The sequence below is a fragment of the Acanthochromis polyacanthus genome, chromosome 2, assembly GCF_021347895.1.
Source record: "Acanthochromis polyacanthus isolate Apoly-LR-REF ecotype Palm Island chromosome 2, KAUST_Apoly_ChrSc, whole genome shotgun sequence".
In the NCBI taxonomy this organism is placed as follows: Eukaryota; Metazoa; Chordata; class Actinopteri; family Pomacentridae; genus Acanthochromis; species Acanthochromis polyacanthus.
The window spans coordinates 12,940,835-12,963,612 of record NC_067114.1 but is presented as its reverse complement, the minus strand read 5'-3'; the positions used below and the strand labels follow the sequence as shown (position 1 = coordinate 12,963,612).

The 22,778-nt window shown below is 40.2% G+C and overlaps 2 protein-coding genes across 8 annotated transcripts in view; both read left to right on the top strand.

Annotated features, from left to right (window-relative positions):
• Positions 1-8,475, top strand: part of tcf12 (transcription factor 12) — an 80,555-nt gene extending 72,080 nt beyond the window's left edge. For 4 of the 6 annotated variants that reach the window (XM_022212986.2, XM_022212981.2, XM_022212984.2 and 1 more), the window contains 5 exons: positions 2,070-2,175; positions 2,265-2,427; positions 3,468-3,706; positions 4,201-4,354; positions 5,580-8,475. In XM_022212986.2, the coding sequence (XP_022068678.2) occupies positions 2,070-2,175; positions 2,265-2,427; positions 3,468-3,706; positions 4,201-4,343 (651 nt within the window). In that variant the 3' untranslated portion in view covers positions 4,344-4,354; positions 5,580-8,475. The remainder of the gene's footprint in view (positions 1-2,069; positions 2,176-2,264; positions 2,428-3,467; positions 3,707-4,200; positions 4,355-5,579) is intronic. The other 2 variants (XM_022212985.2, XM_022212987.2) reach the window with 1 other exon arrangement.
• Positions 8,476-13,659: 5,184 nt separating this feature from the next.
• The window catches only part of cgnl1 (cingulin-like 1), a 31,807-nt gene continuing 22,688 nt past the window's right edge, over positions 13,660-22,778 (top strand). For both annotated transcript variants that reach the window (XM_022212996.2, XM_022212995.2), the window contains exons 1-5: positions 13,660-13,876; positions 17,535-19,230; positions 19,417-19,511; positions 21,568-21,673; positions 22,021-22,122. In XM_022212996.2, coding sequence (XP_022068688.2) covers positions 17,587-19,230; positions 19,417-19,511; positions 21,568-21,673; positions 22,021-22,122 — 1,947 coding nt within the window. In that variant the 5' untranslated portion in view covers positions 13,660-13,876; positions 17,535-17,586. The remainder of the gene's footprint in view (positions 13,877-17,534; positions 19,231-19,416; positions 19,512-21,567; positions 21,674-22,020; positions 22,123-22,778) is intronic.

Genomic DNA, 22,778 nt, shown 5'->3' with positions numbered 1-22,778 from the left:
CATGTTAGTTGATTTAGTAAGATAAATGATAAAAGGAAAGCTTTGACTGAAAGATAAACACTTTCACTGATGTGTTTTACAATTTTAATGTACTTTTTATTTTAATTATTTAAAGTAATTTCTTCTGATAAAAATAAAAACCTCTAGTATATCATTAGATTTGATATAACCTCCAGATTCAGATCTAAAATCATCTGGATTTCCAAAACTAAAGCAATATCTATTTTTATCAGACAAAGGCACCAAGATTTTAATTTGGCCCAAAAAATATGTATAACATTTTTTGCTACATTTTAAATTTACTTTCTTGCTAACAATTATCCTCACAGTTGAGCCTCACATATACAGAATGTTTGCTGTTTTTCTTGTGAAGTGATGAGTAATCTTTTTTTTTTTTTTAATAGCTGCTAATTATTATTGTGTTAATCAACTATTTTTTCAGTTCTAGCTCCGTTATTTTTTCTGTCATCCCGGCCTCCAACTTCCAGCTGACATGAAACACACACAAACACATATTAAATAACGCTCTCTGTTTCTGATCTCAGGTCAAATTTAGAGCAACAGAAAGGAGGAATGAAAAGATGTAGCTCATGTGAGATTCAGTTTGACATTTTAGTGTTTATTCTTCACTAGAAAGGCTTCACTTGTGCTTTGTTTATGTGACAGTTGAAGCTGCACTCTTGCCAGCATTAATTTACTTTAAATGTATTTAGAGTTTTAGTTTGTGTTAAGGCAGTGTGTTTTCTGTCAGTGGCTGTTTTCACTCTGATGCTGAAGTTGTTTGGTAGCGTGTTTTGTGCCTTTACAAGAATTTTTCTGTGGTTGTCAGAGGAGCTCAGTGTGATGTATTTGTTACAGAGAGCTGGGTTGTGGCAGTGATGTTGACCGACTGCGACTGTGAGATAGAACATACTGTGTCTGCACTAACACAGTACTTCCTGTGTGGGAAGAGGTCCCTTCAGACGGGGCTCAACAGCCTCGGCACGGCAAAGCCACAGGCTTTTTACTCTGGCTGACACCCCGCCCTCTACCCCCTTCCACCCCTTTTCATCACGTCTTTTTAACAACCCAGGAAATCTGAATCGTTGGAAACGTGTGTCTGAACCCGCGGCCTCCACCCAAATAGAGGTCCTCAGCTGTATGGTAATCAGGCCCAGCCATGAAAATGGCAGCGTTCTTTTCTTGCCAGAGCCCCGGCTTCCCTCCTCCTCCTCCAGACAAAGAGTTGTTTGGACACCTGTTGAGAGCACAGCAAAGATTAGCGTAGCGCTGAGGAAGGGGAGGATCTCTGAGTGGTGGGGTTAACAGAGGCCAACAGTGACTGGGGATCACATTCCAGAAGAAAAGGGGGAGATACCCTCCACCCTCAGTGACGATTCCTTTCCCTGGTCCTCAAAGGGGAAATCAAATAGCCTGAGAACATGTGGTAAAGGAAGAACATTGTGGTGCAACGTAGTGGGAGTTGACCATTTTTATGTTATGAATGTGGACAGAATAACAAGGAAATGGTTGGACTTTGGAGTGGGTTTAGCGTTGCATCTTTTGAAACCGAACACAGAAGGATTTTTCTCATTGCAGACATGAGAAACAGACGTGTTCTCAGTTGTGGTTACAGAGAGCTTTGCTTGAGAATGTCATAGCAGTGAGCAGTGCCACAAAATGTAACATAAACACAGACAAATAAAGAGCCTATATACGAGTCTTTAAATAGGTCTTGTTTGAAAATACTGTTTATATTCTATTTTCCACAAGCGAATCGCCAAAGCATCTTCAGGTGTTGGGAATGACAAACTTGCAGAAATAACTGTTTATCATGTGGAGTTTACAAGAAAAAGCTTTTCAAGAGAATAGATACAGTAAATACTAGTAAAAATAGCATCCAATCAGAATTCCATCCTAATTTCAAAAAGAGTTAGTTCACGCTTAACTATCCCTTATCTTTTTGTCTGGTGCTTCCATTTTAGGCTCTAAGCAAACACTCCTCTCTTGCTTGAAAGTATTGTTTCATGTGCTGCCTCCAGAGAGCGTCTGCTTCCTTCCCTCACATGTCCTTCCTGACTGTGTTGCAGCAGGGAGGCGATGATGCTGCCAGCCTGAACAACAGCCACGGAGGTCTGCCCAGCGCCGGCTCCACGTCCAGCACCGAGCTCAACCACCAAGTGGAGACGTTCAGAGGTCAGATGCAGCCTGCAGTTCTATCAGCTCATTATGTGGCTAACACGGACACAGATGTCTTACCTTTATATTTTCTTTACTGACAACAGCCCTCGCTTCAGGCCTGGCAGGACAGCTACCGTCTACTTTAGAGCTGAAGGTGGAGAAGCAGGACAAAGACGACATGCACGACAGCCTCTCCACCGACGACAAGTCAGATGACGAGAGCGACAAAAGAGATATGAAGACACCCAGAGCAGGCCCACGCACAAGGTGAGAACACACTGAACATCTTTCACAAGTGAAATAAGTGAAACTAATGTTTGGTTTGGTGTGAAGAGCTGAGCTGATAGATAGATAGATAGATAGACAGATAGACAGACAGACTTTATTGTCTGTCCCAAATGGTGACAGAAATCCCTCTTTGACAAGGTTCTAACTATAGAAATACAACACATAAAAACACATTTAAAACCCAAGCTCACAAAGTAGACATCTAAAAGAAATGTTATAAAGAGAGCAGCCAATAAAGATAAATGAATAACTATATATGTAGTGTTCAGTGTCTTATTTTGTTCAGGGTGGTTATTGCATAAATAAAGCCAAGCAGTTTGCTTTAACGTCCTGAAAAGGTTCTCTAAAGATGACAGAAAACAAGGATAAGGTCTGAGCAGTGATCTTAACAGTGAGGAGATGTTGTTACAGTTTGAGCAAAATTACATTAGAACCTTAAAGTGATGACATCTCTTGCAAAGAGACAACAGGTTAATTTTTTACTTTGTTATCATTATATAATTCTTAATATTTATGCTAGCCCCAATCTTTTATGTCACATTGATGGGTTTTGGTCAGATTTGACAATTTACTAAATTATTTCAGTTGCTGACAGAATCCATGCTCTTCTTTTCAACAGGAACACAGAGACAAATAAATGAATTCATGTAACTAGAGAGCATATTAATAAGTTTGGCAGATACAGTGAAATGTTTTTTCCAATTCCTGAGCAGAAACAAAAAAAGTAGCTTCTACTGTAAAGATCAGTGAGTGTTATTTTATATGTAGGAGCTGTCACTAGTATTGATTTCACTTTGGTTAATTCGATTGTCTCTTCTTACTTAAACATAACTAAAATGAAGTAGTGGTTTAAATCTTGTTAGCATCAACCATGTTTAGGTGGGCACTTTGTATCGAAGGAGGAAGGAATCACTTATGATAGGAAGCTGTTTATTAGCTGGAGAGAGGAGCTATCGTGTGATTCTCTACTAGTAACTGCTCATAAAACAGTTCAAACAACAGGCGGCTTTCTTCTCCAGCTCCCACAGTATCACTGAGGACGAGGACCTAAACCCAGAGCAGAAGGCTGAACGGGAGCGTGAGAGGAGGATGGCGAACAACGCCCGCGAACGCCTGAGGGTGCGAGACATCAACGAGGCCTTCAAGGAGCTGGGTCGTATGTGTCAGCTGCACCTGAAAAGCGAGAAGCCCCAGACTAAACTGCTCATCCTCCATCAGGCTGTGGCCGTCATTCTTAGCTTGGAGCAGCAAGTCAGAGGTCAGTGCTGCGAATAACTGAACTGCTGCAGATTCTTTAAAACGCTTTGTGTATTCCTGCGGGTGGTTGTTTCATTTTCAGAGAAGATACTGATGATGTGGAGTTATGGGAAGAAGAAGACGTGCAGCACACAGAGCTGCACAATGATTTATAGGCAGCTCATTCACAAACCTGCCAAATATGGACACAGCCAAAACACCACCCCAACAGAATAGAAAGTACTGGGACTGTTTAAGTCAGCTGTGGCATTACACTGAGGACATTCTTGTTTCATATAGTATTACATTCATAGATAACAAATGTAGTCATGATGTTGAAGTAAAACTGATATCATGACAAAGCATGACTTCACAGAACTTTTTCTACTCATGATCTGATTCGATTGTTATTTAAAAAAACAGCAAAAAAGACAGCAAGTCTCGCTATTATTGTTCAAATAAATGTGGAAAAAAGGCAAAAAAAAGTTTGGTTTTCTGTCTCCCTGACACCAACAGAGCGGAATTTGAACCCCAAAGCAGCCTGCCTTAAGAGAAGGGAGGAGGAAAAAGTGTCCGGAGGCTCCAGTGACGCCCAGCAAGGCCACACAGGAGTCCATCCAGGCCTGACCGACACATCCAACCCCATGGGCCACCTCTGAGGAGGAGACAGGTACTCCATCCATAATTTTAGTCTCACACAGGCGTATCAATATCTCTGTTCTTATCTTTTCCTGGAAGCATTTTTTTCTCTTATTTGATCTTTTATGCTCTTTTGAATTACATTTTTTCTAATAACATATTTATATTTTAACTTTATTACTTATCCATCGTAGATCTTCTTATACTTACATGTAATGTTTATATTTATACGGTTAATACTTCTCATACTGTATATCTCAGCACTTGCACTGTACTTTTACTGCATATTTTTATTCTTTTGTAATTGTACTCTGTGTAATGACAATAAACTTTAATCTAATTTAAGTACTGTCTAACTTATAATATAATAATTATTCTTTGGGTGTATAAAGAAGAAAAATGTTCTTCACAATCTTCTTCAAATTGTTCATTTTTCCTGACCAGCATTCTAAAACTCACATAAACCAAAAAACATCTTAAATGACCAATTACCTGGTTAGGTTCTTCATAGTAGCTGCATCAATTTCACATTGATGCTGTAGTTTCACTTTCATCTGTATGTTTTTAACCCTCGTGTCGTGCTGCAGGTCAAAATTGATCCGTTTTGAAGTTTGAAAATGTGGGGAAAAAAATATTTTCACAGTGAAACTTCTGATGTCCACATTTTCAACATTTTTGGGAATTTTTTGAACATTTCCCAAAAATGTTCCCAAATCCAGCAAATTTTGGTAGATTTTTTTCTGAATGTTCTTAAAGAAAATATTAGAAGCTTTACTGATATATATGTAATCACTTTAGATATGTTTAGGATTTATTGGAAGATTTTTACTCATTTTTTGAAAATATTCACAAGAATTTTTTTTTGCCAAATTTAGGGGATTTTTTTTTTAAATAAAACTTTTAAGAGAAACTTTTAAGGAATTTTTGGAATTTTTTTCCTGAAGGTTTTGCAAATTGTCAGAAATTTGGGGAATTTTTTTGGCTGAATTTTTGGATTTTTTTCAGACAGGAAACAATATTTTTTGGTGCCTGTAAATGACGACAACAGGAATGTTAAATTATACTGATTAGTTGTTTCAGCTGCACTCCTGGATTGAGGATAACGTGTATAAATGTGTGAAACAGCGACATTAATGCTTTAAAATCAATCATTCGCTCTCTTCTGGAACCTAAAATACAGACAGAATCACTTTTGTCCTGTTTGGGATCACTGATGAGCTCGTCTGATCATCGTGTCCCCCCCTTCCTCTCTCCAGGTCAGAGCGATGCAGATCATTTCTGTCCCGTTTGAGTCGGTGACCTTGCTTCCCAGTGACAGACAGGACTCACAGTTTGTGACACCAATTGGAGGAGACAGACCACTTGAAGCAAAACTACGAGTCTAACACAATCCTATCCGAAGATTGAAGAAGAGCCAAGCGTCCAGCTCCCTGCGACCATCTGCAAATTTCTCCCCTACAAGAAAAATCTTCAGCACATATCACTGTCTACAAGAAGTGTGTTGCTTCTGAACAATCAGAGACTTCGCAATCTCCTCCAACCGTATGTGGAAATTGCCTCGTGCCTAAACTGAATTGACGAATGCATTGTAACAGCAACTGTTTTTGTTTGTCTGTTTCTTTTATTTTTCCTATTTATTATGTTATTGAGCTATAAAGTGTATGTCTAAAGGGAAAGTGAGGTAAATTCAAAGAGAAGCATGCGGCTTTTCAGTCGACCTATAGTTTGCCGGTGTCACCGTTAAAACTGAGCACTCCACCCTGGGAAGTCTTTGGCGAGTCCGAGATGAGGGAAAACATTTGGGCACTGAGAAGATTGAGATTAATTTATTGGCCAGTTTAGAGTGATATTTATACCCACCTGACAATTATGTGTAGCTGTTAGAACTGAAAGACTGAAGCGGCCCTTTTTTCTTTTTCTTTTTTAAAGAAGGATATATTATTTATATTTATATTTTATTCATTCTGCCACTGGCCACGTGTAACCAAAACTACCTATGTTTGTTTCTGTGTAGTTTAGATCAGTTTCTGTGCTACTGAAAAGTAGGAAAACAGGCCCAACTGCATTGGCATCAATATTGTCTACAAAAGGTGACGGACAAATGGCAAACTGTAGCTTTTCTGAAAGCTCAGATTTAGTTGTGCTTTTTTTCCCCCCTCGCTACGTAGTGAGCAGTGAAAATACAGAGGGGGAACTATTTGCAAACCTTAGCATTCCCTGCATATGTTTAGTGTCTTAACTGAAGGAGGAAGGGGCCTCACTGCCCTTCAGTTCCTTTGCCATATAGTGTTAAACGTGCGCAGTGACATATTTTTGCGGATTCTTGTCTACGCTTAGCCTCCTGACGGTTCCATCCTGATGGCAGCACTGAACGGCTTTTTTTTTTTTCATCATTTTTCTGCCACTAGCTAATCACAAGATTGCTTAATGAAGAAGTAGATTAAAAAACGACGACCACACTTTCTCCTGGCCTGATGAACATATCAGTTTTTCTTTCTGTTAATATCTCAAGACATTAAATTTTAAGCGCAGTTACTCTGAGTAAAGTTTAGTTATGCTTATTTGTGTTGTAACAAGTCCTTTCTTTAGACTTCCAGCATTATAATGTCCAGTTTCCGTCAGCAGAGAGAACTTCTGAGTGACTTTTCGATGATGTTTTGATCGAAGTTGTGATAAACTCGATGCAGAAAGTCAGATGAAATATTTCATGGATTTCTCTGAATATCGTTGAACTGTAGCACGATTATGAACAAAAGCAGTTAACAGGATTTTTCTTTTATGTTTCAAGACATCTGTCATGGCTTTATTTTGTTTTTCCCTATCAGTGTGCATGCTTTCTCCTTTTATTAAGTCTTTGGTCTTAAGACTTGCTTTATATTCCATTTATTTCTTTGTAAATTGTGTTCTATCATTATCCACACCTTAAACAAGGCTGCCACATTCAGAGGAGTGTTCTGTACGATAAAGGGACTTAAATTAGAATAAAGGATGCCACGACGAGAGTTTATATTAAAGATTTAACAACTTTATTTTAGCGGAGAACAAAAACCTAATCAGTTTTTGTGTATTCTCGGACTGAATGTGGCCTTGTTCTTCATTTCAGTATTCATGGTCTTGTATTCATGTTGGCAGACTTTGATTGAGGGTATAATGTACGTCACTTCCGGCTCTCTTTCCTTCGTTTTTCTTTTCTTTTTTTAAAAACAAAATTCCCGTTCTTCCTATGTTTCTTTGCTCCTCTGTTTGCCAAGTTAGACTTTGCTGTATTCCCAGATGCTTTCCCTTGTATAATATATGAAAAAAGAAAATCAAAAGAAAAAAAACATTTGGCTTATTTTTCACTGTAGTTAGTCTTTTATACAATAATACTGTAAGAATATTTCTTGAATTCTAAATATTACTCTTTCTAGATTTTTGAAAGCAAAAGTTTTGAGTAAAAAGTTTCTTACTTTATTTTACTATATTAGATAGTAAAATGTACGGTTATTTACCATAACCTGTCCATTATTACAAAAAAAAAAATTACAAATGGCATCTCAAGAACACAGCTGAACTGTTGCTCGTAGTCTCGGACTTCAAAAGGTTTCGCACGAGCTCCAGATTCCTAAAACGTGCGACCTGCGTCTTATTCTTCAGTCTCCGTTGTTGATTGATAAAAGATTTGTTCTTGTGTCAAATAAAAGGTATTGTCGATGCACATCAAAAAACTGCGGCAACGAAAATTAGAATTTTCTGTCTTTTTCAACAGGAAAACACAATGTATATAACATTTATGTTGCAATAAATGTGCCATCTTTTTTTAAACTCAATTGTATGTGCATTTATTTCTCTCACTAAGCAAACGCATCTGTTTCCGTCTCTCCATATTTACATTTTTGCTTCTGTTATCTTGTTTTGTTTTTTTTGTTGTTGTTGTTGTAAGAAAGTAGAGCTGAAGCAGGATGAGTTCAGAAACAAGGGGGTTGCTTTAGACTTTTTTTTGTTTTGTTTTTCCTATTTGAGACATTTCTACAGTGGATTTAGGCCAAATGAGTGTTTTATAGTATGTATCTCTTTTTTGAAAATAATACCAGTGGACCATTGTAGTCTGTATGAAAAGTACTATGAATATATGTTTCTATTTTTAATAAAGTGTGATAGCAGCGTACTGTACATGTGCTGTGGTCCTACTTTTTTGAATTAGACAGTTCCTGTGTGTACAGGCACCAAAAAATATTTTCTCATCTGAAAAAAATCCAAAAGTTCAGCAAAAAAAATCCCCAAATTTCTGAAAATTTGCAAAACCTTCAGGAACAAAATTCCAATAATTCCTTAAAAAAATTCCCTTAAAAGTTTTATTTTTGAAAAAAAATCCCCCAAATTTGGCAAGAAAATTCTTGTAAATGTTCTCAAAAAATGAGTAAGAATCTTCAAAAAAAGTCTTAAAAATATCTGAAGTGATTACATAAAATACAAGCAAAACTTCAAGGGTTGATTTTTATGTGAATGTTCTTAAAGAAACATTTTCAACATTTTTTCTCCACCAAAAAATGTTCAAAGATTTCCCAAAATGTTGAAAATTTGGACATCAGAAGTTTCACTGTAAAAATGTATTTTTTTCCCCATATTTTCAAATTTTAAAACGGATCAATTTTGACCCACAGGACGACAGGAGGGTTAAAAACATACAGATGAAAGTGAAACTAGAGCACCAATGTGAAATTGATGCAGCTCTTATGAAGAACCAGTTTTAAATGAATGTTTGGGTGGAAGAGGCTTTGTGTAAACCGCTATGCTCAATCTGCTACTTGTTCTGTGACTAACGTTAATGAATCCCATAAGCGTCGTGAGAATGCTGCTGCGAACCTGAAGGACTGTTGTGCTGTAAATCTCAGAGCTCGTACATCTGCGCAGAATTATCTTCATGCAGATGCAAGCATGAGAGCGCTCATCACGTCCTGAGAGGTCTGATCCCGGTTCAGTTCTCTTGACGGAGGTGACACTTGGAGGAAAAGTGCTGACTGCTGTTTTGTCTGCGCTGAGCTCAGCCACGCAACGTAAATCACAACTGTCACATTTCAATATTCCTTGCAGGGATAAACAGAGTGTGAGTGTGCTGAGCTGCTGCTGCTGCTGCTGCTGCTGGTGGGTGGGTGTGCATGTTTTCTGTAGGAGTGGGACCACCATGTCTGAAGGCTGACTTCCTGTCATGGCTGCAGGCTGGGCCAGCTGACAGAAAGTCCTTGGCTCGCATCCTTGAAACTCAACCAAAGAGCTGCTGCTCCTCCTGCTCTGACAGTAAGATCAGCCGCCTCTCTGCTGCACTCAACATGCTGCTCATCCTCTCCACACTCCTCTGTTTCAGTTTATAATCACAGATCTTCAAGATTCTACACTTAAGCACTATCTCTGTATAGCGGCGAACACCAAAATACATTCATTTTTAGTTTTATTTATTAAAAAAAGCAATATATCTCTGCATTAAACATCAAAACTCACTCACATTAAGCTTCACTGATTAAAAAAAAAGCAAAATATCTCTGCATTAAACACCAAATTTCGCTCATTTTAAGCTTTACTGATTAAAAAAAGCAAAATATCTCTGCATTAAAGACGAAACACCGTCTGGTTCTCAGGACACCAACTCCCTGTTGACTGAACTGCTGTCAGAGCGCTGAGAAACAAATGCACAAAGGTACGAAATTCGCTGGATTTTGGATGATTTTTTTTGTGAATGTTCTTAAAGAAAACATTTGAAGTTTACTGATATATATGGAATCACTGTAGATATTTTTAGGATTTGTTTTGGAAGATTTTTACTAATTTTTTGAAAATATTTACAAGAATTTTCTTGGCTAATTTGGGGGATTTTTGTTTAAATAAAACTTTTAAGGGAAACTTTGAAGGAATTATTGGATTTTTCTTCCTGAAGGTTTTACAAATTTTCAGAAATTTGAGGAATTTTTTTTCAGAATTTTGGATTTTTTTTTCCAGACAAGGAAACAATATTTTTTGTGCCGGTAAATGAAGACAACAGAAGGGGTACTTGCACGTCGATTAAAACAAAGACTCTTCAAAACAAAATGTTCTGATCGGTGATGGCTTTTAGCTGCCATATTGGCTCACTGAGTTTTTGTCCAGCATGTTTTTAGTTCAGAAATCGCAATGGAAGCAACTGCATCAAGTAAAACATGTGCATCTCCGACATCTCTGGTACATGCCAGTTGGGCAGATGCCCCTGGAACGGCTGCTGCCTTCACTGTAAAATCAGGATAAGGCCGGCCAGTGCACTGAGCATGCCCGGAGGTCCCAGCTGTGGCACCTCAGCACAGAACAGAGCTCCCATTGTGTGCTGCTGTAACCCAACACAGTGGCTCAGATTAAAGGCTGCGCTGCTGCGAGGTCTCAGCGGACACAAATATAAACAGCGGGCCGCTACAAAGGCGAAGGGGCAGCTGGGCCTCCGGTTTAATGCAGTTTATAATGCAGTGAAAAGGTGTGCAAAAACAACACTGAATTCATGGTTTCTCAAAATATTCTTTCGCCATTTATTCAGGAATTGAAAAAGAAAAGAACTTTGGAGGTATTTCCAGGATATTAATTAGATTTTTATCTGGTATAGAGTGTAATTGAGTGATTAAATAGATTAAACAGAAAATGAAATGCAAGAAATCCAGCAGTGTTTGTAAGAAAAACTCTGCGTTTTTATCGATCAAGGACACAACTATTAGAAACACTTTACACTTAGAGCTAATCCACTCAGCAGAAATTTAAGTGATGTCTATTCTGATTAATGAGCGATCATCAGAGCTCATAACTGAGTAAAAATAAAAAACATTTGATGGTTTCAGTTTTGGGCTGCACAGTGGTATAGTGGTTAGCACTTTCACCTTGCAGCAAGAACATCCCCGGTTCAAATCCCGGGTGGGCCTGGGATCTTTCTGCATGGAGTTTGCATGTTCTCCCTGAGCATGCATGGGTTTTCTCCGGGTACTCCGGCTTCCTCCCACAGTCCAAAAATATGCTGAGGTTAATTGGTTACTCTAAATTGCCCGTAGGTGTGAATGTGTGTGTAATTGTTTGTCTGTATATGTAGCCCTGCCATAGACTGGCGACCTGTCCAGGGTGTCCCCTCCCTTCCCCCGAGTCAGCTGGGATAGGCTCCAGAGCCTCCTGTGACCCTAGTGAGGATAAAGCGGTGTATAGAGGATGGATGGATGGGTTTCAGTTTCAGTTACTGTCTTTATTTGACTTACAGTAGTACACTAAGGTCTATTGGTGTTGCTGAATATGGATTCTAAATAATTTTAATAATCAATTTAAATGTGTCATTGTAGGAGCAGGGAATATATAAAGGGTGTTTTTTTTTTTAACTTTCCTCTTCTATTTTCTAGGCTAAATGATGAATTGAGGCCATAATTGGCAGATTAATTGCTAATCAAGCTAATCATTGTTTGCAAATCTGTTAACAAAGTGAACAGATTCAGTCCACATTCATTATAGAGGTGCATCAACCACATTGAAACATCAATCTTAAAAGTTTTACATTAATAAACTAGAAAAGCACTCAGAGAGTGCAGACCTCCGCCAAGGATAGAGAGGAAAACAGGAAACCCATGCAGTAAAGGATCATGAGCTGGAATCAAACCTGCGTCTCTGACACAGTTCTGTTTATGAATCACTTTCATAACCAGTTGAGCTATCTGGACACCTTGCTCCAATTTGTTGGACGACATACTAACCTATGATGTTTTTGTCATATTTTGGACCACATACTAAAACATAATAAAAAATTCAAAGTGATCCAGAATCCAGGATCCTTTCCGGATTGCCACCAAAATTAAATCAGCTCTTCCTCTTACCATAGTCTACATCCCCTCAAAATTTCATCTGAATCTGCCCAGGCGTTTTTGAGTTATCTTGCTAACAGACAGACAGACAGACAGACGGACACACAAACGCCAGGTGTCACATAACCTCCTTGGCGGAGGTAAAAATTAAAGTTTTATTGCCAGGCCCAGTGAGATTAAGTTCACAGGAGCAAACATGGTATTTGTATGTCTTTCTGGGGTTTATCGTATAATATATGCACAGATAAAAAGTGAATATCACCCACAGCATCCTGCTATGACCTGCTTTAAACCACCCGGGATGTTATTTATCACAGTGATGCTGGCTTAGTCCAGCACTTCCCCATAAAGAACATGCTCACCACAGACACTTTACACAAATAATATCCACTCTGCACAATACACAGCCTTATTTCCCCCCAACATATCCACTCAGCATATAACTACCCTATACTTTTTAACACTGGAGTTCTGTTCTCCTTCTATCCTTTTCTGTTGTTTACATCTGGTGATGCGTTCACTGTCTGATTGAGCTGCATTATAGCAGCTCAGGTTCTCCGTAACTGACTGCATTCAGGTCAGTGCTCCATCCACTAGATGACGCTGTCGGTTTTTAAAGACATGCAGCTGCAAATTGCACTTATGCAGAGTGCTCATAATTAGGTTAACTTCAAGTCTTAGGCGAGTACATAACTTACAGAATACTCCCAGGGCAACAAATAATTCATCAAGCTATTAGAAATAATAGCCATTGTTTATTTCTGGTGAGTTTTTAAGTAGCTTGTTAATATAAGAACAGACTGTCAACACAGACATGGGCTTATAAAATAGGCTTTTTTTCCCCGCTGGGTCCACTACTGTAATAATTTTTTTTCAAGTAGTGACTTCATATGAAATAATAATTTAATTGCCAGGTAATTAAGGGCAACAGATATAACAATGCAGCTGTTTTTAGCAGTTGAAACTGCTTTAAAGACCAGTTTAGCTCATATAATCCAGTTTTAGTCTTGTCAAAAAGCGGCTGTAGCTTCTAAATTCTGACTTAAATGTCGTTAGTGCACCAAAACAATTTGATTTCATTATATTTCAAAGGCTACAACTTAAAAGATGCTCGGAAATAGATAATTTCTTAATTTATTATGTAAAAATCAGCTGAAAATCATGTTAATTGCAGGATGCCTGTAATTATCCCACTCTAAAAACATTTTTTGTCACACAAAACGTTAAATTTTTCACAAAGACACATCTCCTCAGACAGAAAGTTGTGTACATTTGCACTTTTTCACCATATAAAAGCAGCTACAGACGTAAAGAAACTGCGCAAAACTGCTTTAACAAGAAGTACGCAATTGGCGTTTGGCTCACTTTTTAGCAGGACATTGGGCCAAACGGAGCCGAACCGAGCCCTGTAGACCAGAGCTTGTCCCGCCCGGGTCACAGGAGGGGTCCTGCGGTGTGAAATCTGTTCCTGGACCAGCCGGCTGCTTTTGGGTCGGTGGGCGGGTTGGAGCGCTTGTTTGAGGAGGCGGAGCGGCCCGGAGGGTCGGACGTCCTTCTGAAACGACTCTGCCTCACTCCCAGAAAACAACACGGGACTAAATAAGTTAGCAAAGTGTGCCGCGGACACTTTGCGCCAGAGCTATCTATTTTTTTAAAAAGAAAAACGCCCTTAAACAAACGCTTTCAACCTGCGATAAAGTGAACCGGAGAGAGAAAGGACGCTGGTGAGTAACTCTTCAGTTTGCGCCACAACAGCCGTTAAACTTAACAGGGCGAGAAATGAACAATTAACGTCAAAAAGTGCAAGTTAACTCACCGTTTGCTAACTTATCTTGATGAATTGATTTGTAGAAGTGAGAAAGCTGTTCGGTGAAAGCGGTTTTCCAGTTAATTTGGTGCTGCTGGTGTGTTTGATGCCACCTGTTGCTCTGAGCGGCTAAACTAAGAGAAAACTGCGTCAAGTCAAACCTCCGCTTCTTCACTTTAGCTAACGAGCCGCTGCAGGTTTTCACTCCAACGCTCTGTTTATTATTACACTCTGTTGGTGTGATTTTTACTGTGTTTACAGCTGCTCCTGCACTCATTTACCTGACGCTCCAGATTAGTGAACTCCCATTCACGTTACGTAACTCTGTATTAGTTTCTCACAGTGTAAATCCTGGCTGTCTGGCCTCACTTCAGTTGGTTTACTTGTTTTTACACTTCATGAAGCTTCGTCCTCAGCTGCTCCTCTCTGATGTGTTTTCTCTGTTGGATCATGTGCAGCTGTTGACACACAGTCAGCTCTCTGTGTGGCTCATAGGAGGAGATAAAAATCTGCTTTGTTAAACCTTTGCTGGGTCTCCCCTCCGCTCAGATCAAAGCCTGGGCCTTGACATCCTAACCTGCCCTCGGTGCTGCTGACCCCTCTGGTCTGCAGTACAGGGGTCAGTGAAGGCAGCACAGGACTGCGCACAGAGGGTTTCCTCCTCTCTGCAGGGAAAAGCACAATGACAGGAAAAAAAGTTGCACGCTTGCTGGAGCCCTTGTGTGTCGGACGCATGTGACAGTGAGGATGAAGGGCTCTATTGTGTTGTCTTTAGCTTTAATCTGTCCTCGACAGCACTCTTCCTCCTGGACAGGACACTTCATTTTCTTCCCTCCCTCCTGTGCAGACTGAAGCTGTCTGTTGAGGCTAATTGAAGCACCAGGACCAACCAGTCAAAACACTCCTTGACTTGTGGAAACCAAGTGAGGTTGACTCATCATCAGATTGTGTTAGGAGCGGCTGACGGTGGTTTCTGGTAGTAAAGTTTTGCGTCCTAACTACTAACAAAACAAGACAAAATCTATTCAGATTTATTCATTTTGGTTTGTTAATTAAGCTGTGATAATCATGGGGAAAAGGAAGAGCTGTGCTGTTAATGACTTTTTTGAGTGTGGCGCTCAAATACGAACTAAATTGATCATAAGGTTAGATCAGAGCAACATAGCTAGAAAATGTATCCCGATAAGATGTTTAATTTCAGTCAATAGCAATAATTATGATTGTAATATAATTGAAATGATTGTTTAATTTACCACTTTAACCTATTATCAAGTACAGGGAGTCATTGTAAAGTTAGTACAGTGATGAAAAACAAACAAACATTGAAATTTGCACACATAAATGACAAGAAAAGTACTCCGCTAAGGCTGCTCAGTCGTTGTATGACTTCCAACAGATGAAGTCTTTCAACAATTTGTGGTCTGCAGCGTTCGATTTGTAGTAGGATTGCATTCATGTGATCGTTGTGACTTAGCAACCCGGTCTCACGGGGATTCGTGAAACTGTCAGGTAAGTTTTAGTTTCGGTTTCGTGCGCACCAACACGAAACCGAAACTAAAACTTACGTGACAGTTTCACGAATCCTCGTGAGATCGGGCTGGACTTAGCGTTCACTTGTAGTCATGGTTACAGTGACATCATGTCGCTATCTCGCAATGATACAAAAATCTGTAACAAATCCATGGACTATAAGCTGCATCAATGCCGTTTCAGACCTTCCCTGAAAATTTAATCGAAATCTGTTAGTCCATTTTTGAGTCAGACAGACAAACCAACGCCGATCATCACATAACTCTCTCACTATCCTTGGTAGAGTAACAAAAATTAGCAAGGTATAAAGGAATCATGACGTTCAGTCTGTCAGCCCTTAGAACAGGCTGTCAGGAGGGCATCGCTCAGGTGGAGCGTGGGTGAAGCTGGTGTCTGCCAGCTGCACCCTCCATCAGGAAAATTCTGCGGGTGTGGACATAGTTGATGCAATGCCCAGACTGCCACAGACTACCACGCCTAAGGAGACCTGTACAGCAGCCACAGGGTTTCATTATGAAAGGATATGACAGGCTTCTTATAATCCAGGGAGGATTCACAGTTGGAGTTTGTTAATGAAACTGAAGTGTGCACTTTTGTTTTGTCCTTTTCTGGCAGTTTGTATCTAATGTATTTAAATTAAACTATTCAAAATTCTATCAAACACTTATTGCTGCTGATGAAGTGCCTAGGACTGGTACATACCGTTGTCTGCTTTTCGAGATGCATGTGGTCTGGGTATCATACAGCTAAGCTAAACACTTGACTTTAAATTATTCTGCCAGATAAAAGAACCAGATGGGACTGATGCTAATACGCTAATTGCGTATCTTCAGTTGATTATATTTTATCACGTTGATGCACAAAGAATGAAACAAAATATTCAGTATTGCCACAGTGCCATTATGGTCATTGTTTTGATAACTTTGCTCATAATGGCATCACACAACCAAAGAGTGCAGCAAAATCTGTACATCTTGTCCGAACACATTGTCTTGTCACAAAAACCTAGATGGTGTTAGTTTTTTTCTGAATAGGCTATCAGTTGTCTGCTGGTCTGTCTTGACCTATTTCACGCTGATGTGATATGTCCTGCTTTTGCCTTTGTTGCCAGTCTTATCAGTATCCTTCTTCCAGGCCCTTCTTGGTCCATCGTTGTATGGTAACATCAGGTAGAATGGGGCTGCTATCAGCAAGGCAAACAGGAACCTGTTGAAAGCCCATTGTCCAGTGAAACGCATGGTGGCTGCTGATGGCTTTGTCTTCACTGACTTCCCAGGCATAAACCTGTCTGAAGAACACTGAGCTCCTGACTTTAATATTTGTACACAGTCTTATGTGTATTTCAAGCTGTGTTCTCACAATCCGGCTGCAAATCTGTCAGCTTTGACAAACCTGCAGTTTTTATGAATGTGGTGCAGGACAACATTTTGTGACCCTCTTTTTGTAGCATTTTCCATACGTGTGGGCTACAATTACAATTGTGAATTGTCATTTACAAGGATCATCATAGTTGTTGAAAGCCATACACCCTCTGAAGTCATGTAAAGATGACAGCTCAGAGATTATTCCCGGGTTAAAGTGACTGTTGTCAAAGTATTATCTTTCTGTTAATACCTTTCTCTTAACCTGTTTGTCTTGTCATACATTGCAAACAGTCATTTTGCTGTATTATACCTGTTAGTCACAAACCTGTAAGACCTTTCTAAACAGTACCTGGTCATTTATGCTGTTAGGAAGAATGTGGCAGGTGTTGACTCATATTTTGAGGGATATTAGGGTTTCTGAGATTTTACAGGCAACACAGGGAGCTCATTGTCTCAATCTGCATTTGACCAGAGCGCATGAGTTGAGCAGTCTGACAGAACAGGCCAATGTGGAGAGAAAACAGAGCATTAACAATGAAAAAAATAAGAGAAGAAAATGAAAGCGAACATAAGTGAATGAAGCGAGGCATTACTGTTTCATTATTAACATTTATTGAACTTACTGAATTACGTAGTGTCTCATCTCTCACTAATCCGAACCGTCTAAATCTTTGCTTGCAGAGGTGGGCCACCTGATCCACATAGAGGGATTTATTTTCCTTCTGCATTCCTGATGGAGTCGTACAGAGTGACTGGCATTCCTAACAGCGGACCACAGCGGGGATACACTCAGCCGTCCCGCCCCTCCAGGCCCCATAGTAATGGAGCCGGTTCATATGGTCTCAGCATCCGAGTCCAGGGTATAGATGGACACCCCTATGTTGTCCTCAACAACCAGGACAGAGGTCCTCAGTCTTACATTGACCCTGACAGCAATGGGTACATCGACACAGAAGGCTCTTTTATTGAGAACTACCAGGAGTATGATTTCAGAGGAGGCAAAGAGGCTGGATCCAACAGCCCCTTCATGGAGTACAGGTCTCAAAAGATGATGCACCACTCTGTTCCTCAAAATGGCATCACAGAATCACAAGGAAAGAAACCATCCAACCTTCTGAACTTTCAGAAGCACCCTGAGATTCTGCAGCCGTATGATCCAGAGTCCAACTCCCTGAACCTTGAAGGTTTCCGCAGCCTGCCTTCAAGGACTCCACCTCTGTCTGAGCCTGGGAACCACAGTTCCTCTTCCAGATCTGCTGTACCTTCACCATCCCACACCAGGTCATCGAGTCTGGATCGGAAAAAAGATGCAGCGCAGCAAGAGAAAAAGCAACATCCATCCCAGAGCCTGAGTGAGAAAGTCCTTCCTAAGCCGAGGCCTCAGTCTTTGCCTCCATCCCAGCTAGCTCAGCCTCAAACCAGGCCGCAGTCACAACTGGCTCAGCCTCAGTCCAAACCTTATCTTACCAACCTGAATCCACCTCAGTCAAAGCTGAGCTCTAAAACTCAGCACCAACCAGTGGCTCCCTCCCAGCCTCTGCCGTCCACTGTGTCCAGTCCCACAAGTGAGCAGAGTAAGACGCCCTGCAGATCCCCCAGTTCTATGAGCAGTGCCAACTCCAGCCTTGAGCGCAGCCGTCGAGAGCCCGATGTCCTTCCCCTACGCAGGACTGACTCCAGCGGGCCAGTTCTTGAATCCTTGTCACGCTCCTGCCACTCCTCCTCACCTTCCACCTCTAAATCTCTGCTGGACGAAGAGATGGAAGTCCTGTATGCAGATACCATAAATCGCCATGAGAACCGCCGCTACATCCCCTTCCTCCCCGGTTCTGGCAGAGACATTGACACAGGCTCCATTCCTGGTGTCGATGAACTCATTGAGAAGTTTGACGGCAAAGATGGCAGTCATCAGCGCAGGGGCAGGGCAGGTCGGCGAAACAGGATCAATCCAGAGGACAGGAAGCGCTCGCGCAGCGTGGATAGCGCTCTCGGCCTGCGAGGCGACCCTGATGAGTTTAGCCGCCAGAGAGGCACATCAATGGAGCACGTCCTGCGGCCTTCACAGCTACAGCTGCAGAAAACAGCCAGCAGTAAGGACTCCTGGCTCATGGCTGTAGATGGAAAGGCTGATTCAAGGGCTTCATCTCGTGCCACTAGTGCACCTGGCTCTCCTCAGAACACCATCTCTAAAGGCGTAGGCTCCATACAGGGTTACAAAAAGCCACAGACTCGCATCTCTTCACTACCTTTTAAGAGTAAAGAGAGTGAGGAAAGTGCCTCTTCAGCTGGAAGAGTTTCCACGACATCACTGTCAACATCGCTATCAAAGCCTGCTTCCACCACAGATAAAAAGGCTGCTACAGAAGCGGACGTTCAGGTAAAAACCAGATACCGTATGTGTGCAGAAGCGTGTGTTTACTTTAACTTTTGTCTTGAAATTTAAATGTTATCATTTTTATAGTATGATGGGTGAACAGTCTTACCAAAAAGAGGATCTGTGAGAGAAGAACACTTCTTTTTCCCTTTGATCTTCTTTTAATTACCTCTTTTCTGTCTTATCCAGGCGACACCCGATCTCTTGAAAGGTCAGCAGGAGCTTTCACAACAAACACATGAAGAGACAGCAAAACAAATTTTGTTCAATTACCTTAAGGATGGGTGAGTTCTCTGGATTTTTCGGCTCTTATCAGTGTGTTTATTCGCTCATTCCTAAAAAAAAATGTGACGAAATGTTGTGATTCAGCACCATAAAGCAATGCATCAGGAGGGAAGAAACTGTTCTGTGGAAGCACATCATTTTTTTTTCTATTTTTTTATCTGAGCTGGGCTGTTTGTGATAAAAGTAAAGGAATGTGCTCTTCTTACCCTCCCATCCCGGCTATGAGTGATCCAGTTGTCTGGAATTTGTTTTCTTGCAAAATCCCACTTTCTCAGTCCACTTTCTGTTTGGTGTGGTGTGAAATGACAGGAAAACGTTCTGTTTGTTTCTGTAATCAGACCCTCACAGCCTGTCTTGGAGAGGCAAGTTGGGTTAAAAGATTAACTTCAGTTTAGGTGTTAAAGCAGCCGCATAGGGTGTCATAAACATACCATACAGTCAGTCTTTGCAGGGAAATCATTGGTTGTTTTTGGAGAAAGTTTAAATTAAACAGTTGGGCTTTCCCCTTGGAACAGCTGCATTATGATTTTAGACTGAGAAACGGTTTGCAGGTTCCTACAGTTTTTGCATGTGTTCCAGGCTCGGGGTATTGTAGAAAGAGACAGGAAACTGTTTGGGTGTGTCGGGCCACAGGTCAGGAGTCACAGGACAAAGGAAAGGAAACACAGATGGAAGTGCAGGGGCTGAAACTGAGCTACATTCCCAAGGCCTAGAAGACAAACATTCACCGGCAGGGGTTATAGAGGTTTAATGAGAATCATCTGTATGAGGAGAGAGGAGGATTGAGGGTTTGGCTTTCTGTGTCAGCAGTGTAATTTATGGATGCTCTTATGTGAAAGTGGTGAAACTCCAGTTTTCTTGGTTCTGATGTTGTCACACACTGAGTTGAGAAAATCATGTTTGAGCTATCAGACATCTGTTTGTAAACTCAGAAATAACCATTGTTTAACACTAAAGACAAAGCTGCTTTGTCTCAGCAAAAGTTTATGTGGAAGTATTTTGTTTATTTTTTCCTGACCAGAATAGTAGGGTTAGTTTGTTTCTCATACAATGTTAAAATCAGACACAATGGGCCTGAGGTAGAACATTTCTGGGTGCGACTGATTTTGTCACTATGTAACGTGAATCCAAACTTTAACTCTCATGTTGTCCTCATTTACAGGCACCAAAAAATATTGTTTCCTTGTCAGAAAAAAATCCAAACAATCACCAAAAAAATCCCCTAAATTTCTGAAAATTTGTTAAACTTTCAGAAAAATTCCAATAGTTCCTTAAAAGTTTCCCTTAAAAGTTTTATTTAAAAAATACCCCTAATTTGTCAGGAAAATTCATGTAAATATTTTCAAGAAATGAGTAAAAATCTTCCAAAAAAAATCCTAAAAATATCTAACATGACTACATATATATCAGTAAAATATATCAGTATCAGTAAAACTTGTAATATTTTCTTTATTTGCTGGATTTTGGTTGATTTTTATGTGAATGTTCTTAAGAAACATTTTTTTTAAACATTTCTTTTTTTCCCACCAAAAAATGTTCAAAGATTTCCCCAAAATGCTGAAAATGTAGACACCAGAAGTTTCACTGTGAAAATATATTTTTTTTATTTTCAAATTTTGAAAGGGGTCAATTTTGAACCGCAGGACAACACGAGGGTTAAAAAATATCTTTTTGTTCCCGGAGTTAATTACATAAACAAACATCAGTAAAAATCTGAATGCGTTTGAAAATGTTGCTGCAGTATTTTTGGCTCTGATTCCTGGTGATGCAGTGTTGGTCCGCAGCAGTCCCAGCGTACAGCAAACGTCACCCTATGTTTGGTGCTCATGTGTCTCGTAGTTTATTGGATGTGTGTAATGAAGCTGTTTGTGCTGCGAGGTGACACATCAAAGCAGCCTTATCCTTCCTGACCCCTTCTAAGCTGGGAATGAGCTACTCTGTTCCCAGAACAGTCTGGAATTAATTCCTGATCCCCAAAACACTGAAATAAGTTTTTTTTTTAAAAACCTTTTGATAGCCAGTGTGTTAAATTACTGTGTTTGTGTTTGTCTGCAGCTGCAATGATAATGATGAGACGACAAAGAGAAAGGTCAACCTTGTCTTCGAGAAAATACAGACGCTGAAGTCTCGGGCAACAGCGAGTGCACAAGGCGACAACAAAGTAAGTTAATGTTATATAATTTAAGCTGTGGACATAGTAGTACATAATTACAGTGCACTCTATTCTGGCTGCTGTTGTGTTCTGACTGCATGTCTAAAGGGCATCTTAACATGTTTTTTGTATTGAAATCAGATATGGTGAAAGCGCAGCTTAATTTTTTTCATTCTCTAACTGAGAATCAGTGAATGGGTGTGAAAACTGTGTGCTTGGGTTTTGGCTTCTAAAAGTAAAACCCAACAGGTTTTTTGATGAAAATGATGATTTCAAAGCCCTTTTTATTTGAATATTATGCAGCGGTCCAAATATTTAGCTTGTATTTTTATTCATAATGAATTTTCTTCTGTCAGTCCTTGGACTTTGCTGCACAGACCAAAGCTCTGCAGGAGCAAAACACTGAACTGGAGAAAGAAATGGCCGCACTGAAGAAAGAACTGGAGGAACAAACCACGGTAAGAATAGTCTAACCGCTGTTGTGCCACTGGCACCGGCCTGTTTATGTTGGCATGTCAGTTTATTGCTAAACTTGTTGTTGTTTGACAATATCCTTTAATCAAGGGTTTGGTTGGGAAGGAGCTTTAAGGGATTACGGTTCAACTTGTTGAATTGAAAAAGATATTTTGAGACTAGTATTTGGATGTAGAGTTGGCTCGGCTTAACACAATGCCATCCTATAATTCAGTTCTCCTATTAAATAAGTAGGAATTAAAGATGTGAAAATGTTGAACAGCCTAAAGTATGAGGAAGTCATTTACTTTTGGGTGAAACAGTTTTGAAATCATTATTGCAACATGTGCCCCTTTTACCTGTCAACCACAACATTAAAATCACCAGCACCTAATATCATGTAGCCCCCCTTATGTTGCCAAAAGAGTTCTGTCCCTCTGATGGTGTCTTGTGTTGTCTGGTAAAGAGATGCTAGTCGTGCATCCTTTGGGTCCTGTGAGCTGCTGGGTGGTGTCTGTGTGGATTAGACTTAAAACAGCGCATCAAATGGGTGCTTGATCACGTTAGGATCTGGGCCGATTCTTTGAGCTCTTTGTCGTGTTCCTTGAGCTTTCCCCCAGCAATTTCTGCAGTGTGGTTGGTTGTATGGTCTGGTTGAGGG